The following is a 17,852-nucleotide window of genomic DNA, read 5'->3' as shown; positions in this document are numbered from 1 at the left end:
AGCATCTCTGGAGAAAAATGACGAGTGACATTTTGGGTTGGAACACATCTTCAGACAGGTTCTGTACAGATTCTTAAGAAGGGTTCTGACCTGAAACATCACTGGTCCTTTTTCTCCAGAGATGCTGCCTGACCCGCTGAGTTACTCCAGCACATTGTGTCTACCTTCGGTATAAACCAGCATCTGCACTTCCACATTAAGTCATGGTTTATCGTTCAACCCACAGGTGCTGGCGAGACAGTGCTCTATTGTGACCAAGCCAAACCTGTAAAAGGTTCTGTGGGAGTACTGGCTCTACCTGGATTGAGACAAGTCTCGGGAACAGTCAGCTCTTACCAGGTCGGCAGGAAGTGAGTCCAGATGTTGACGGTCTCGTTCGTCAGCTGGAAGAGACTGAAGAGGCAATCTGTGGCAGTGCATCGTGGTTGGCGATAACCAAAGATAATGCTGTGCTCGTGGAATACCTGTTGGAGATAACAAGGGCACAGGATTAAACAGCTAGGAAATGTGGTGGCAAAGCTGCTGCGACTTGGTTTTGACAGCACGTGGAGAGATTGCAGCTCTCATTCCAGACGCAATGCCAACCCAGAACACAGAATGGGGAATTTTATATTTAGAGACACAGCATGGAAACAGGCCCTTCGGCCCACCGGGTCCACACCAACCATCAATCACCCGTTCACACTAGCTCCATGTTATCACACTTTCTCCTCCACTCCATACGTACTAGGGTCAATTTTACAGAGGCCAATTAACCTACAACCCGCACGTCTTTGGAATGTGGGTGGAAACTGGAGCGCCCGGAGGAAAGCCAGGGAGAATGTGGAAACTCCACTCAGGCAGCACCCGAGGTCAGCATCGAACCCGGGTCTCTGAGGCAGCAGCTCTACCAGCTCATGCTATGAATTGGTCAAACCCTTAAAAACAAAACTAATCCAGAAGTTGGACTCCTGGATTTCCTGGAGGCAAAACAGCTGATGCTCAGAAACTGACCAGGTCACGTTTTGACACAGCAGTCAGGGCGATTATTTTAAAAAAAAAAGTAAATTGTCACAATTTCATGATTTCAAGTCATACGGAATGGAAACAGGCGCTTTAGCCCAACTCGTTCATGCTGACAAAGATGCCCCATCTAAGCTAGGTCCATATGTCCGTGTTTGGCCCACTTCCTTCTAATCCTTTCCAATCCATGCATCTGTCCAAATGTCTTTTAAATGTTGCTGTTGTACCTGCCTCAACTACCTCCTCTGGCAGCTCGTTTAATACACCCACCACCCTCTGTGTGAAAACTTTCCCCCTCGCGTTCCGACTAAATCGAGCACCTTGAACCTTTTTCCTCTGATTCTTCATCTCCCGACCCTTGAGTTGGGATGTTTCCACTTTGTACTCAAGTTCCCACACAATTAATACTAAAGGGGGAGAGGGGAGAGGGGAGAGGGGAGAGGGGAGAGGGGAGAGGGGAGAGGGGAGAGGGGGGAGGGGAGAGGGGGGAGGGGAGAGGGGGGAGGGGGGAGGGGGGAGGGGGGAGGAGAGAGGGTGCTGCACCAATGCAGGAGAGGTTTGGGCCCAACGGGTCCACTCAGTCTAGTGTCTTTTAAATGTTGATCCCCACTTCCAGAGAAAATAATAAACGGGAGTCCAGAACAAGGGGCCACAGTTTAAGAATAAGGGGTAGGCCATTTAAAACTGAGATGAGGAAAAACTTTTTCAGTCAGAGAGTTGTGAATCTGTGGAATTCTCTGCCTCAGAAAGCAGTGGAGGCCAGTTCTCTGAAAGCATTCAAGAGAGAGCTAGATAGAGCTCTTAAGGATAGCGGAGTCAGGGGGTATGGGGAGAAGGCAGGAACGAGGTACTGATTGAGAATGATCAGTCATGATCACATTGAATGGCGGTGCTGGCTCGAAGGGCCGAATGGCCTCCTCCTGCACCTATTGTCTATTGAAAGGATAAGCATTTATAATTCATTTAAAGTTAATCTTTCCTCCATCCGAGTTTGAAATACCTGCCTTTATCTTTACTTTCTCTCTGAGCCCAGCATGGGCAGTGTTGTTTCTCCCTCAGCTACACCTAGCTCAATATTTAAATATGTGGAACTTAAATGGATGAGTCAGTTTTAGCACCATTAAATAGGTATCATTCTTACAAAGATAAAATATCGCAAAGCAATTGTCAGGCACTCCAGCGCAGAATTGAACACAATAAACAAAATATCCTCGCAGGCAATGAAACTGCTGTTATTTTTAGGCCAGTAGTCATGGAGACAAAATGAAAAAAAGGCCATAAATCGGTGACAGAAATGCAGTGAAGGGAATCAGAATGATGTGGCCTCATAGGAGGCCATTCAGCCCACTTTACATGCACTGGTTCTTTGAAAGAGCAATTCAATCAGCCCCCCTGCAAACAACGTCGACCTGCTCTCAAAGACGGACACAAAGTGCTGGAGTAACTCAGCTGCTCAGGCACCATCTTTGGACAGGTGACATTTTGGGTTGACTGATTGTAGGGGAGGGGGGAGAGGGGGAGGGGAGGGGAGGGGGGGGGGGGGGGGAGAGAGGGGGGGAGGGCGGAAGGGGAAGCAGCAGCAAGAAAAGACCAGGCCAAACCAGGGCTGGCAACAGATGGCCACATGCGGGGGAGGTTCCCCATTAAGCCGATTGTTGGTTAGGGACGATGTTATCCCAAGAGGGATCATTGTTGCAAACTATGGAACTGGTTGAATGACTTTTCGTGGACGAAGGAGGGGGGCAAGTGGGGATGGGGGGGGGCAAGTGGGGATGGGGGGGGGGAGCGAAGGGAATGTAGTGTTTGTAGGAGGGGGGGGGGGGAGTAGTGAGGGCAGTGGAGTGTTTGTAGAAGTTACCTAAAAATGAGAGAATTCAACATTCATACTGTTGGGTTGCAAGCTACCCAAGCAAAGTATGAGAAAATAACTGCAGATGTCGGTACAAATCAAAGGTATTTATTCACAAAATACTGGAGTAACTCAGCAGGCAATAGACAATAGACAATAGGTGCAGGAGTAGGCCATTCAGCCCTTCGAGCCAGCACCGCCATTCAATGCGATCATGGCTGATCACTATCAATCAGTACCCCGTTCCTGCCTTCTCCCCATACCCCCTCACTCCGCTATCCTTAAGAGCTCTATCCAGCTCTCTCTTGAAAGCATCCAACGAACTGGCCTCCACTGCCTTCTGAGGCAGAGAATTCCACACCTTCACCACCCTCTGACTGAAAAAGTTCTTCCTCATCTCCGTTCTAAATGGCCTACCCCTTATTCTCAAACTGTGGCCCCTTGTTCTGGACTCCCCCAACATTGGGAACATGTTATCTGCCTCTAATGTGTCCAATCCCCTAATTATCTTATATGTTTCAATAAGATCCCCCCTCATCCTTCTAAATTCCAGTGTATACAAGCCCAATCGCTCCAGCCTTTCAACATACGACAGTCCCGCCATTCCGGGAATTAATCTAGTGAACCTACGCTGCACGCCCTCCATAGCAAGAATATCCTTCCTCAAATTTGGAGACCAAAACTGCACACAGTACTCCAGGTGCGGTCTCACCAGGGCCCGGTACAACTGTAGAAGGACCTCTTTGCTCCTATACTCAACTCCTCTTGTTACGAAGGCCAACATTCCATTGGCTTTCTTCACTGCCTGCTGAACCTGCATGCTTCCTTTCATTGACTGATGCACTAGGACACCCAGATCTCGTTGAACTCCCCCTCCTCCTAACTTGACACCATTCAGATAATAATCTGCCTTTCTATTCTTACTTCCAAAGTGAATAACCTCACACTTATCTACATTAAACTGCATCTGCCATGTATCCGCCCACTCACACAACCTGTCCAGGTCACCCTGCAGCCTTATTGCATCTTCCTCACAATTCACACTACCCCCCAACTTAGTATCATCTGCAAATTTGCTAATGGTACTTTTAATCCCTCCGTCTAAGTCATTAATGTATATCGTAAATAGCTGGGGTCCCAGCACCGAACCTTGCGGTACCCCACTGGTCACTACCTGCCATTCCGAAAGGGACCCATTTATCCCCACTCTTTGCTTTCTGTCTGTTAACCAATTTTCTATCCATGTCAGTACCCTACCCCCAATACCATGTGCCCTAATTTTGCCCACTAATCTCCTATGTGGGACCTTGTCGAAGGCTTTCTGAAAGTCGAGGTACACCACATCCACTGACTCTCCCTTGTCAATTTTCCTAGTTACATCCTCAAAAAATTCCAGTAGATTTGTCAAGCATGATTTCCCCTTCGTAAATCCATGCTGACTCGGAACGATCCCGTTACTGCTATCCAAATGCTCAGCAATTTCGTCTTTTATAATTGACTCAGCATGCATATCGTCAAGTCATAGAATTGTCTAGAACAGAAGAAGGGTGTCAACCCGAAGCGTCACCCATTCCTTCTCTCCAGAGATACTGCCTGTCCCGCTGAGTCGCTCCAGCATTTTGTGCCTGTCTTCGATTAAACCAGCACCTGCAGTTCTTTCCTACACATAGAATTGTACCGCGCGGAAATGGGCCTTTCAGCCTCCACACGGCAATGCTTCAGTTCTGGATCCCCACTCAGACTGGAGATGGGTCCATACCCGGAACCTTACCTGTCCATCCCCTCTGGAGATGCTGCCTGACTGGCTGAGTTCCTCCAGCACTTTGTTTTTCTCCGACCAAAACCGCATGCAGTTCTTCCCAGTGACAGGGACAACGTCTCCTCCAAAGCCAATGGATCACATTATATCACGATGATGTTGTTTTGCTTAAAGTGACGTTCGCACAGGTGCTCGAGTTTTTTTTGTTTTTTTTTTGCCTTGCATTTAAAGTCACTGGTCTCGGAGGAATAAAGTTTGCATCATTTATATCCCAATGGCTTAACTGCAATAAACAACTGCATTTCACTCCATCTCTTTGGGATTCCAAAACGATGTTCTCATGTTGTTTATCTGGAAGTTGGCTGCACTCTTCTGCAAGGACAGAGCAAAACCTCTCCCCGCCACCCACCCCCCCAACAAAATATATATAACACCAGCTAATAATTCAGATCTCCTCGGAGCTGAGACCTTGGGCTGGGCAGGAGGAGCTCAAGTGGAACGCAGATACAGATGTCGACCAGCTGAGCTGCTTTTCCATCTATCTTGCACAGTTAGCCAGTTAGGGTCACAGAGAACACAAGACAAAATAGGTGGCATGGTAGCGCAGATGATAGAGCCGCTGCCTCACAGTGCCAGAGACCCGGGTTTGATGCTGACCTCGGGAGGTGTCTGTGTGGAGTTTGCACGTTCTTGCCGTTACTTGGGCGGCACGGTGGCGCAACGGTTGAGTTGCTGCCTTACAGCGCCAGAGACTCGGGTTTGATCCTGATTGCAGGTGCTGTCTGTACGGAGTTTGTACGTTCCCCCTGTGACCGTGTGGACTTTCCCTGGTTGCTCCGGTTTCCTCCCACACTCCAGAGGTACAGGTTTGTAGGTTAATTAGCTTTGGTAAAAAAAATTAAATTGTCCCTAATGTATAGGACAGTGCTAGTGTGCAGGATGATCTCAAGAGAGAGTTAGATTTAGCTCTTAGGGTTAAAGGAATCAAGGCATATGGGGAGAAAGCAGGAACGGGGTACTGATTTTAGATGATCAGCCATGATCATATTCAATGGCAGTGCTGGCTCGAAGGGCCGAATGGCCTATTGCTGCACCTATTTTGTATGTTTCTATGTTTCTATGAACGCTGGTTGGCACGGACTCAGTGGGCAGTAAGGCTGTTTCCGTGCTGTATCTCTGAACTCAATGTTTCTGCTTCCTGACTTCAGGAGCTAGAATAGACAATAGACATTGGTGCAGGAGGAGGCCATTTGGCCCTTTGAGCCAGCACCACCATTCAATGTGATCTTTTGGCTGATCATTCTCAATCAGTACCCCTTTCCTGCCCTCTCCCTATACCCCCTGACTCCGCTATCCTTAAGAGCTCTATCTAGCTCTCTCTTGAATGCATTCAGAGAATTGGCCCCCACTGCCTTCTGAGGCAGAGAATTCCACAGATTTACAACTCTCTGACTGAAAAAGTTTTTCCTCATCTCCGTTCTAAATGGCCTACCCCTTATTCTTAAACTGTGGCCCCTTGTTCTGGACTCCCCCAACAATGGGAACATGTCTCCAGCCTCTAACGTGTCCAACCCCTTAATAATCTTATACGTTTCGATAAGATGCCCTCTCATCCTAAATTCCAGTGTGGAATTCCAGTGTGCAATCTCGTGGCATTTAGTCCATTGTGCGCATGATGGCCTGAAATGGCCTTTGGGTTAATCCTACCCAACACTCACACCATTGTCCTTCCAGTTAAGGCTCGTAATGTGGACATCTATCTCAGTGACTCAATGATACTTCATTGTCGCATGTACCAGGGTAGAGTGAAATGCTTTGGTTTGCATGCAACCCGGTAAAATCACACGGCAGACCTCACCTCGGCAGTACACGCCAGTCGCCACGTTTCTGGCACCGACAAAGTTACAAAGGTTCACCGTTACAAAAGGCGGACCCCGATAGATGGCCACTGCCTTCACCGCACCTTCACGGTCTGAATTCAACACCACCGCCGTTTATTGAGTGAAATACTTTTTCCCTCACCTCACCCTTCTGCTAATTCAATCAACCAAGCCTACACCCACTGTTGCCAGAACCTCTCTGCTCAGGGATCTGTGTCCTCTCCAGTTCCTCCGTCCTGGCCCCTCTGAATTTTACAGGGCTCCATTAAGTTCTGAAGAAAGCCACACTGCCTAGGTAGTCTCTCCATGCCGGTTGGAAAATTCATGAAGCAGGTTGACTTAGTCATGCAGTGTGGAAACAGGACCCTCACTCCAACCTGCCCATGCCGACCAAAATGCCCGATCTGTACTAGTGCTACCTACCTGCATTTGGCCCATATCCCTCCAAACCCTTCCTGCTCATTTCTCTGTCCAAATGACTTTTAAATGCTATTATAGTTCCTCTCAATTACCTCCTTTAGCAGCTTAATGTAAGAAAATAACTGCAGATGCTGGTACAAATCCAAGATATTTATTCACAAAATGCTGGAGTAACTCAGCAGGTCAGGCAGCATCTCAGGAGAGAAGGAATGGGTGACGTTTCGGGTCGAGACCCTTCTTCAGACTGATGTCAGGGGGGCGGGACAAAGGAAGGATATAGGTGGAGACAGGAAGACAGTGGGAGATCTGGGAAGGGGGAGGGGAAGAGAGGGACAGAGGAACTATCTAAAGTTGGAGAAGTCAGCATCTGCGGAGGACATGGACTTTGTCCTTCTACCTGATGATCTTGTACATGATCTTTGGACATCCATGCAGATCATGGGGAACCCATTCGTCACCCATTCCTTCTCTCCTGAGATGCTGCCTGACCTGCTGAGTTACTCCAGCATTTTGTGAATAATCCTTTAGCAGTTTGATCCATGCCCCCCCTTTAAAAAAAATCCTGTTTCTATTAAATCTTTCCCTCTCACTTTAAACCTATGTTTTCTGATTCCTGACTCTATGGACCTAAGGCTCCATGCATGTACCCTATCTATTCCCCTCGTGATCTATAAGATCTGTCCTCATCCTCCTGCGTGCCAAGGAATAAAGGCCTCGCCTGCCCAACCTCTCCCTTCCTCAACCTCCGGCCCTCAAGCCCTGGCAACATCCTTGTAAATCTTCAAAGTAAACTCCAAAAATACATTGCAGCTGCTATGAATCTGAAATATAAGCTGCAGATGGTGGAAATACTTATCAGGTCAGTCGGCATCTGTGGAGAGGGAAAGAGAATCAGCATTTCGGGTGGAAGCCATGTTAACTGTTTCTCTTTCTGCAGATGCTTCCTGACTTGCAGAGAGTCATAGAGACAAACAGGACAGAAGCAGCCCTTTGACCCACTGTGTTTATGTTGATTGTCCTTGCCAATCCCAGAGTGTTTGCAGTGCATCTATATACTAAAACTCTCGTTTGTTTGTGATTGAACTACAGCCAAAATGGTACACAATAGCGTGTCAATTTTAGGCCCACTTTACTCACCATCATTGCTTTAATGGTAATGCAAGTAGTTTTATTGAAATCGGTGTTATGTTTTTTAAGTTATTCACATTTTAAAGTTTAAATCTATCTCTTAGGGAGGGAGGGGGTGGAGGAGGGAGGATGGAGGATAAGGGGGTTGAGGAGGATGGAGTGGGGGGGAGGGGAAGGGGAGGGGGTGAAGGGAGGGAGGATAAGGGGGTTGAGGGGGATGGAGGGGAAGAGGGAGGACGAGGGCGGAGGACGAGGGCGAGGGCGGAGGGCGAGGGGGGAGGGCGGAGGACGAGGGCGGAGGGCGAGGGGGGAGGGAGAAAGGGGAGGGGAAGGGGAAGGGCGAGGGCGGAGGGGGAGTGGGAGGAGGAGGGGGAGGGGGAGGAGGAGGGGGGAATAGGGGGGAGGGGGGGGAGGGGAGGGGGAGGGGGTGGAGGGGAATAGGGGCGAGGGGGAGGAGAGGGTGCTACACCAATGCAGGAGAGGTTTGGGCCCAACAGGTCCACTCGGTCTAGTTTGGATATAAAACTAAGTGGAATTCACCTACTTTGGGCACTTGATTGATGCTGAGAAGACGAGGTAACTTTAAGCTCAGCATTCCCAAAGTTGTTTTAGACTTCTGGCCCAATGCGTTGCCCTCCTCTTGGATGGAGTGGGCGCACGCTGCCGTCTGGGCAGCGTCTGCGATCTCTCTCCTGCCTCAGCCGCCCGGCCTCCACGCTCCCCTCATGGGCTCCGCTCACACCCTCGACCGACAACGCAGCACATCGGCACTGAGGGAGAGAGAGCACAGAGATGTCATCGTCACGGCAACGCTGATACCAGCGACTATCAGGGGGCACTTTATCTTTCGACCAAAAAGCCCCTCCCGTACTAATTCGTGGTAGTTTTACATCATCCAGTTTGCATCTCAGTTTCCCCACAAAACATGCGTTGTCATGCCAAGATAACAGTATCAATGACAGTCCAGAGAGCCTAAATTAATAGTTCAACTGTTTGCCTGATAATATGCTCAGAATCACACAAAGACTACATTTTATAGTCCACCCACAATTTATAACAGCCGTGTATTAAGTTACGACTGTTTCCCGAATAGAAGGCTCACACGCACACAATGCCAGTTCAGTTTCTGGCAATCAAGCTGATTCCAACAATGTCCTTAATCTCCTGCCTTTTCACATCTTAAAATGGTCTAGTCAGTGAGAGTAGTGCCGATCAAATACCCAACTACAGATGAGACAGTTCCCAGTCTGTGCTGAATTGGCAGAAGTTTGGAGTTGTAGTTGTGCTGGTCCCACCCGGGGTCGACAATTAGCGATGGCAGGAGGCCATTTGGCCCCACCAGCCTGCTGTGCCGTTCAATAGGATCTTGCTGAACCGTTGCTGAAAGGATGCTGGAATCTTGAGCAAAACACAAAGTGCAGGTGGAACTCGACGGGTCAGGCAGCATTGCTGGAGGATATGTAAAGGCAACGCTCTTGAATCTAAAGTCCCTGACACGAAGCGTTGTCTATCCATATCCTCCACAGATGCTGCCTGGCCGGCTGAGTTACTCCAGTACTTTGTGTGGTTTTGGTGCATCTTTGCTCCATAAACTCTTCATGACTTGTAACCAGCGAAGTAGGTGCTAAAAATTCCAATTGATTCCCAGTTTCCACAGAACCTCCCTCCTCCCCGCTTCATCCAGCATCAGTAGAGTGCGTCTGTAGATCTCACCTCCCACAAAAGGCAATGCAACACAACTCCGAAGCTTCTTCAATAATCTGACCCAAACTGGCACCATCGACCCCCCTAGAAGAACAAGGGCAGCTGGTGCATGAGAACACCACCCACACACAGCATGTTCCCTTCAAGCGGCACATATACCTGTCCAGGAAACACATCGCCAGTCCTTCACCTGAACCCAGGTAGTCAACCCTCCTCTGTGGCAGCACCTTTCATGACAGTGACTGCAGCAGTTCAAAGAGGCAGCCCACCACCCTCTTCTAAAGGGTAGTTTGGCACGGTTTTTGTTCAGTTTAGAGACACAGAGCCCTTCGGCCCACCGAGTCCGCACCGACCAGCGATCCCCATATACTAGAAAAATGCACAGAAAACAGAAAAACAGGTGCAGGAGTAGGCCATTCGGCCCTTCGAGCCAGCGCCTCCATTCAATATGATCATGGCTGATCATCCAAAATCAGTACCCCGTTCCTGCTTTTTCCCCATATCCCTTGATTCCGTTAGCCCTAAGAGCTAAATCTAACTCTCTCTTGAAAACATCCAGTGAATTGGCCTCCACTGCTTTCTGTGGCAGAAAATTCCACAGATTCACCACTCTCTGAGTGAAAGTGGTTTTCCTCATCTCAGTCCTAACACTATCCTGCACCCTAGGGACAATTTATAATTTTGTTCGGGGTGATCGCTGGTAGGCACCAACTCAGTGGGCTGAGGTGCCCACTTTGCGATATTCCACTAAAGTCTAAAATCTGCCGTTCCTTGTGAATTTCAGCAACCATGATCCATTTAAACAGCACAGCAGGCTTGTGGGACCCAATGACCTCCTACAGTCTTTAATTCCATATCTTTTCATTAAACGTCTCCAAAATTAACTCAAATGACCATTGCGTGCAGAACAGTATAGCACAGGAACAGGCCCTTCAGCCCATAACGTCCATGCCCACTATGATGCAAAGTTAAACTAATCACTTCTGACCACATGTGATCCACACCCCTCCATTCCCTGACTATCTAAAAGCCTCTTCAACCTCCTACAGTTTCTGCCGACTGAATGAACATTTACTGTCATCTGCGATGGGCAATGAATTCTCAGTCTAAAATTACTCCGATGCCTTCATCATGCCTTCCAGGAATTCCCACATTTTTGATCCATCCTTTCTAATTTTTGCTTTCCTCTGCAGCAAAGGCGTTCCCACCCAGACAAGGTCTGGAAGCAATAGAGCTGCTTGAAAGGGAACATGTCCAGCTTTTAACTCAGCGGGACAGGCAGCATCTCTTGGAGAGAAGGGATGGGTAACGTTTCGGATCGAGACCCTTCTTCAGATCGAGTCTCGACCCGAAACGCCACCCATTCCATCCATCCAGAGATGCTGCCTGTCCCGCTGAGTTTCTCCAGCATTTTGTGTCTATCTTCGATGTAAACCGGCATCTGCAGTTCTTTCCTACATAAGTCACCTCTCCAGGTTCTCCAGAGATGTCGCTTGACCTGCTGAGTTACTCCAGCACTTTGTGTCTTTTGCTCAAACGATTATCTTGTGTTTTACTGATGTCCTTCGTTCGCCCTGAAGTCTCTCATCTCCTTGTAGGTTACATGAAGGGCTCTCTGTCTCGTATCCATTTAAAGGAGACGGCTTCTGTGAAATATGGGAATCGCTGTGCACTTAAGGGCACCAAATTGCCAACTCGCTCATACTCTGAATTTTTTTCTGAGGAATAATTGAAATTACTGAAAGCCATGGGATTTCTTATTTATAGAATGGGTGTAGCAGGTCACAGCGTTCAAGTGGTTGAATTCTGATGATGGGTTAAATAAACAGCTGCCATTACTTGGCCCATAACATCTGGTTATGTGACTCCTTTAACATGGTGAAATATCCCAGGTGGCTCACAGGAGGCAAAACAAATGTATAAATATTTTCACTGTTTCACATTAGAAAGTTGGGTTAAATCAGTAGGTTTTACAGGGCGTTTCACAGGAGAGAAACTGGAAAACTGAAGATACAGCCACAGAAGGCGGAGGAAAAAGAATTGTTGTTTAAGTAAAGTATTTTAAATGATAAACGATACAGCAGATACAAATTTTCATCCGCCGGGAATCCGGAACAAGAAGATTATATTAGTCACAGGAGTAATTTAATTACTTTTCCCCACATCAGGATACATCACAGCTTGGTTTGGAAACAGCTCCATCCAAGCACGCAAGAAATTGCAGTGAATTGTGGACGCAGCCCAGACCATCACACAAACCAACCTCCCTTGTATTGACTCCATTTATGCCTCACGCTGCCTCGGCAAGGCCAGCAGCATCATCAAGGATGAATCGCACCTTGGCCACTCCCTCTTCTCCCCTCTCCCATCGGGCACAAGGTACAGAAGTGCGAAAACACACACCTCCAGATTCAGGGTCAGTTTCTTCCCAGCTGTTATCAGGCAACTGAATCATCCTACCACAACCAGAGAGCAGTGCTGAACTACTATCTACCTCTTTGATGACCCTCAGACTATCCTTGATCGGACTTTGCTGGCTTTACCTTGTACTAAACATTACTCCCTTATCATGTATCTATACACTGCAAATGGCTCGTTCGTATTCATGGATTGTCTTTCCGCTGTCTGGATAGCAGGCAACAAAAGCTTTTCAGTGTACCTTGGTACACGTGACAATAAACTAAACTGAACTAAACTAACAGAATTCTGCAATCAAAAGCAGAAATCTGCAGAAGGTGAACATCTGAAATAAAGTTGGGTTGAGTTTAGTTGAGGTACAGTGAAAAGCTTTTGTTGCATGCTAACAAGTCAGCGGAAAGATAAAACATCATTACAATTGTACACCAAGTAACAACAGCCCGATGAAGGCACAAGGAACTGCAAATGCTGGAATCTGGAGCAAAACAAAAAGTGTTGGAAGAACTCAGCGGGTCAGGCAGCATCTGTGGAGGGAATAGACAGACGATGTCCCGTGTTGGGACTATTCTTCAGACAAATGATAGTCCTATTTCAGGTTAGAAGATGACACAACGTGCAGGAGTAAATCTATGTGTCAGATAGCACCTCTGGGGAACATGGATCAATGACGTTTCAGGTCGGGACCCATCTTCAGACTGATTGTAGTAGGGAGAAAGCTGGAAGAGAGGTGGGGGAAGGACAAGGCCTGGCAAGTGATAGGTGGATACAGGTGAGGAGTGGGGGGGGGGGGGGGGGGAGAGGGGGAGGATTGATTGGCAGATGAATGGCCGGAGATGAAGGGACAAACACTGTGAGACAAGGAGAGAAGAACTGCAAGATGTGAAGCCAGATGAAGGGTTAGGGGTGGAGGGGGATGGCGAGATGGTGAAAGAGGGGCAGCATAGTGGGAGAAATGGGTATGTACCTATTTCAGGTCATAGAGTCATGGAGTCTTACAACGTCATAGTCTTAGAGAGTCTTCGGCCCAACTTGCCCACACCGGCCAACATGTCCTGTCTATACTAGTCCCACCTACCTGCGTTTGGCCCACATCCCTCTAAACCTATCCTATCCATGTACCTGTCTACATGTTTCTTAAACGTTGTGATAGTACCTGTCTCAATTACCTCCTCTGGCAGCTCGTTCCATACACCCACCATCCTGGTGTTGGTTCACAGCTGAGGATGCTTTGTTCTACACGGTTATCATGGTGGAACAATTGCGTGGTATTTTCGAGACAAAATAATCAATCAAGAGATGGCCATTGCCATATCCTCCCTGTTGCTGCAGATCAATTCTCCTCTTACACCAGACAAATATTTCAGTGAAATATCATGCAAGGAGGTGTTATCCAAAAGTAAGCGAACTGTGAAACTTCGCCAAAAGAAAAACTCGAACCAACTTCGATTAAGCCGCATTTGGATTATTGACTGCAGTTCCAGTCGCCTCATTACAGTGAGGATGTGGAGACATTAGAGAGGGTGCAGAAGAGATTTAAAACAATGCTGCCTGATATAGAGGGTGTTTGGGGAAATTGGATAAACTTGGGCATAAAGTGCTGGAGTAACTCAGCGCGTCAGGCAGCATCTCTGGAGAGCACGGACAGGTGACGTTTAGGGTTGTGATCCTCGAATTGTTTCCTCTGGAGCGTTGGAGGCTGAGGGGGGGGATGGGGGGGGGGGGGGTGGAGACTGAGAAGCAGTTTATAAAATTATCAGATGAGTAGATACGGTAGACAGTCAGAACCTGTTTCCCATCATGCAAATGTAAAGTACCAGAGGACGTGGGCTTAGGGTGGGAGGGGGATATTTTAAAGGAGACGTGTGGAGCAAGTCTTTTATACAGAGTGGTGGGTGCCTGGAAGGTGCTGCCAGAGTAGTGGTGGGAACAGATGCAATAGTTGTGTGTAGCACAAGTGCAAAAGGATATGCAGGGAATGGGGGGATATGGATCACTTGCAGGCCGATGTGTTCTTCTTCAAATTTGGCACCACGTTTAGCACCATAAACACTGGCTGTAGGACCTGTTCCTGTGCTGTACTGCTCTAGGTTCTATGTAAATACCGCTGCGGTCTTAAAAATACATTAAAGGGTAAATAGGTTGACCATAACATTTAGACCATTGTGTTGCTAGTAAATTCACCTACGTTTTACTTTTAGACTTTAGAGATACAGCGTTGAGACGGGCTCTTCGGCCTACTGAGTCCGCGCCGCCCAGCGATCCCTGCACACTAACACTATCCTACACACACTAGGGACGATTCACAACTTCACCGAAGCTAATTAACCTACAAAGCTGTTCGTCTTTGGAGTGTGGGAGGAGACCGGACCACCTGGGGAAAACCCACGTGGCCACGGGGTGAACGTGCAAACTCTGCACAGACAGCACCCGTAGTCAGTATTGGACCTTTAGTATTTAAGTCAGCATTTAAGGCAGAGATAGACAGATTCTTGATTAGTACGGGTGTCAGGGGAGAAAGCAGGAGAATGGGGTTAGGAGGGAGAGATAGATCAGCCATGATTGAATGGCGGAGGAGACTAGATGGGCCAAATGGCCAATTTCTGCTCCTATCACTTGTGACCTTACGACTTGATAAACCTGGGTCTCTGGCGCTGGAAGACAGCAGCTCTGTGTCACTGTGCCGCCCACATCTCCCATGGCGGGATTTGAACTCGCGGCCGTAGCCCAAAAACTTAATCTATGTGCAATGATGGTCCAGTTTTATACTGTCATCATAGAGCCCGTCCTCACCTTCTCCATCATGGTCTGGTTTGGCTCAGCCACCAAGCACGACATCCGGAGGCTGCAGCGCATCGTTCGATCAGCCGAGAAGGTTGTTGGCTGCAACCTTCCCCCACCCATCGACGAACTGTACACTGCAAGGGCCAGGAAGCGAGCGGGCAAGATCATCTCTGACCCCTCTCACCCTGGCCACAAACTCTTCGAAGTACTTCCCTCTGGAAGGTGACTCCGGACTGTCAAAGCAGCCACAGCCAGACATAAAAACAGCTTTTTTTCACGAGCAGTAGCTCTACTCAATAACCAAAAGTCTGTAGCCTCCTTGTGCTCTGGTATTTTATTTCATTCTTCAGGTGTGTAAATTATAATGTTTTATTCTTAATTGTTTACTGTATGTCATGTTGTTACTTGCGAGCAAAGCACCAAGGCAAATTCCTTGTGTGTTTTCATACTTGGCTAATAAAATTTATTCAATTCAATCCAATTCAATTCAACTAACCTGACTCTCTCCCACATATATTCTACAGAGCACCAATGTCTCACTCAGTGGCTTCGGTAACCATCTGCAGCACATGAAGCATCCTATTCGCTTCGAAGGTATTTATTTCACAAAATGCTGGAGTAATGGTCGGCGTGGACTGGTAGGGCCGGACAGGCCTGTTTCCATGCTGTAGTTGTTATATGTTATATGTTAACTCAGCAGGTCAGGCAGCATCTCAGGAGAGAAGGAATGGGTGACGTTTCGGGTCGAGACCCTTCTTCAGACCGATGGGGGCGGGACAAAGGAAGGATATAGGTGGAGACAGGAAGATAGACGGAGAACTGGGAAGAGAGGGACAGAGGAACTATCTGAAGTTAGAGAAGTCAATGTTCATACCGCTGGGCTGCATCCTATTCTCTTCACTCTTCCAAGGTCAGCTATGTTTGAAGCCCAGCCTTCTCTCCCACCCCCACTGTGTGGGCACTGGCCTCTGTAAATGACCCCTCAGATTAGGCAAGTAGCAAAAGCTCCAAAGGCGGGACTACTTGGAGATAAGATGGGGGGAATGGAACCAATGGGCTTGCTCTGTCGGGAGCTGGCATGATTCTGATGGACCAAATGGTCTTGTTCTGTGTTGGATTAAATAAGAAAGTTAGTTGTATTGCTGGTTGTGGGAGCTTGTTGTGCCTGAACTGCAGGAGGAACTCAGCAGGTCAGGCAGGGAAATGTGGAGGGGAACGTGATGGGCGACGTTTCGGTTCAGGAGCCTACTTCAGACATTGTGCATGGATTGGGTGGTAAATATCCGACGGTACAAAAGTATTGCACTGGCTTTGAAGAGTTCTGAAAGGACGTGACAGGTGCTTTAGAAATGCAACTCTTTCCTTTGTTATAACTCTCTTATGTAGCATTCCTTAAAGAACCAGAGACCTGTGTCAAACTCTGTCCGCGTTGTCTGACACTCCCCAACGGTTTATACTTCCGTAATATCAAGGAGTCTTAGTTTAAGCACTGGAGTATGCAGTCACCAGACTCAGGCTGATGGGTTCAGCTATTAAAAGACTTTGACCTGAATTTAAAGAATAATGAACAGAAAATAGATCTCGCACCTCAACTGGCAGCTCGTATCTGTCTTATAGTTTAGAGATACAGAGTGGAAACAGGCCCTTCGGCCCACTGAGTCCACGCCAACTAACGATCCCCACACACTAACACTATCCTACACACACTAGGAGCAATTTACAATTATCCCAAGCCAATTAATCTACAAACCTGTACGTCTTTGGAGTGTGGGAGGAAACCGGAGAAGCCAGAGAAAACCCACACAGGTCACAGGGAGAACGTACAAACTCCGCACAGATAGCGCCCATGGTCAGGATCGAACCTGGGTCTCTGGCACTGTAAGGCAGCAACTACCGCTGTGCCACCATGCCACCCATGTTGTGCCACCATTCCATCGGAGATTTGGCCCATTCATTGCCCCTACAGCTCTTCCATATCCATGCAACAGAAGGATATGTTTCCAAGGACAACACCTCGGATAAGTTTCCAAGGACAACACCTCAGAAGGGTTCCAACCTGAAACATTGTTACTCATTCCATCCACAGATGCTGCCTGACCCACTGAGTTGCTCCTGCACCTTGAGTTTTACTTCAAGTCCCACCTGGGTAGTCTACAACCCAATGGTATGAACACCAACATTTTCGGTTTCAGTTAATCTGTATCTCCTGTGTCCCTTTCTCTCTCCTTAATCCACCAGGTTCCTCATTGCACCACCTTGTTCAACCACCCCCCTCCCACCCAGTCTTCCTCATCCAGGTTCATCCCCTACCCCCACTTGGTTCCATCTGCCTGCACACAACCTGTTGAGTCTCCTATCCCCTCTCCAACTGATTCCGTTGGCTCACTATTCCTCATCACTTCCTTACTGAACAGATTCCACCATCTGCAGCCTATTATAACATATAACATATAACAACTACAGCATGGAAACAGGCCTGTCCGGCCCTACCAGTCCACGCCGACCATTCTCCCTGACCTAGTCTCATCTACCTGCACTCAGACCATAACCCTCTAATCCCCTCCTATCCATATACCTATCCAATTTACTCTTAAATAATAAAATCGAGCCAGCCTCCACCACTTCCACCGGAAGCCCATTCCATACAGCCACCACCCTCTGAGTAAAGAAGTTCCCCCTCATGTTACCCCTAAACTTTTGTCCCTCAATTCTGAAGCTATGTCCCCTTGTTGGAATCTTCCCCACTCTCAAAGGGAAAAGCCTACCCATGTCAACTCTGTCCGTCCCTCTCAAAATTTTAAAAACCTCTATCAAGTCCCCCCTCAACCTTCTACGCTCCAAAGAATAAAGACCCAACCTGTTCAACCTCTCTCTGTAGCCTAAGTGCTGAAACCCAGGCAACATTCTAGTA

General features: G+C 48.0%; 1 protein-coding gene across 3 annotated transcripts in view; it reads right to left on the bottom strand.

Annotated features, from left to right (window-relative positions):
* LOC144608987 (membrane progestin receptor gamma-B-like) overlaps positions 1-17,852 on the bottom strand; it is a 75,033-nt gene that overhangs the window by 38,795 nt on the left and 18,386 nt on the right. For all 3 annotated transcript variants that reach the window (XM_078427279.1, XM_078427278.1, XM_078427280.1), the window contains exons 2-3: positions 8,583-8,808; positions 337-464 (exon numbers count right to left, since the gene is read on the bottom strand). In XM_078427279.1, the coding sequence (XP_078283405.1) occupies positions 337-464; positions 8,583-8,633 (179 nt within the window). In that variant the 5' untranslated portion in view covers positions 8,634-8,808. The remainder of the gene's footprint in view (positions 1-336; positions 465-8,582; positions 8,809-17,852) is intronic.

The sequence above is a fragment of the Rhinoraja longicauda genome, chromosome 33 (assembly GCF_053455715.1).
Source record: "Rhinoraja longicauda isolate Sanriku21f chromosome 33, sRhiLon1.1, whole genome shotgun sequence".
NCBI lineage: Eukaryota > Metazoa > Chordata > Chondrichthyes > Rajiformes > Arhynchobatidae > Rhinoraja > Rhinoraja longicauda.
This window is presented reverse-complemented; position numbering and strand designations above follow the sequence as displayed.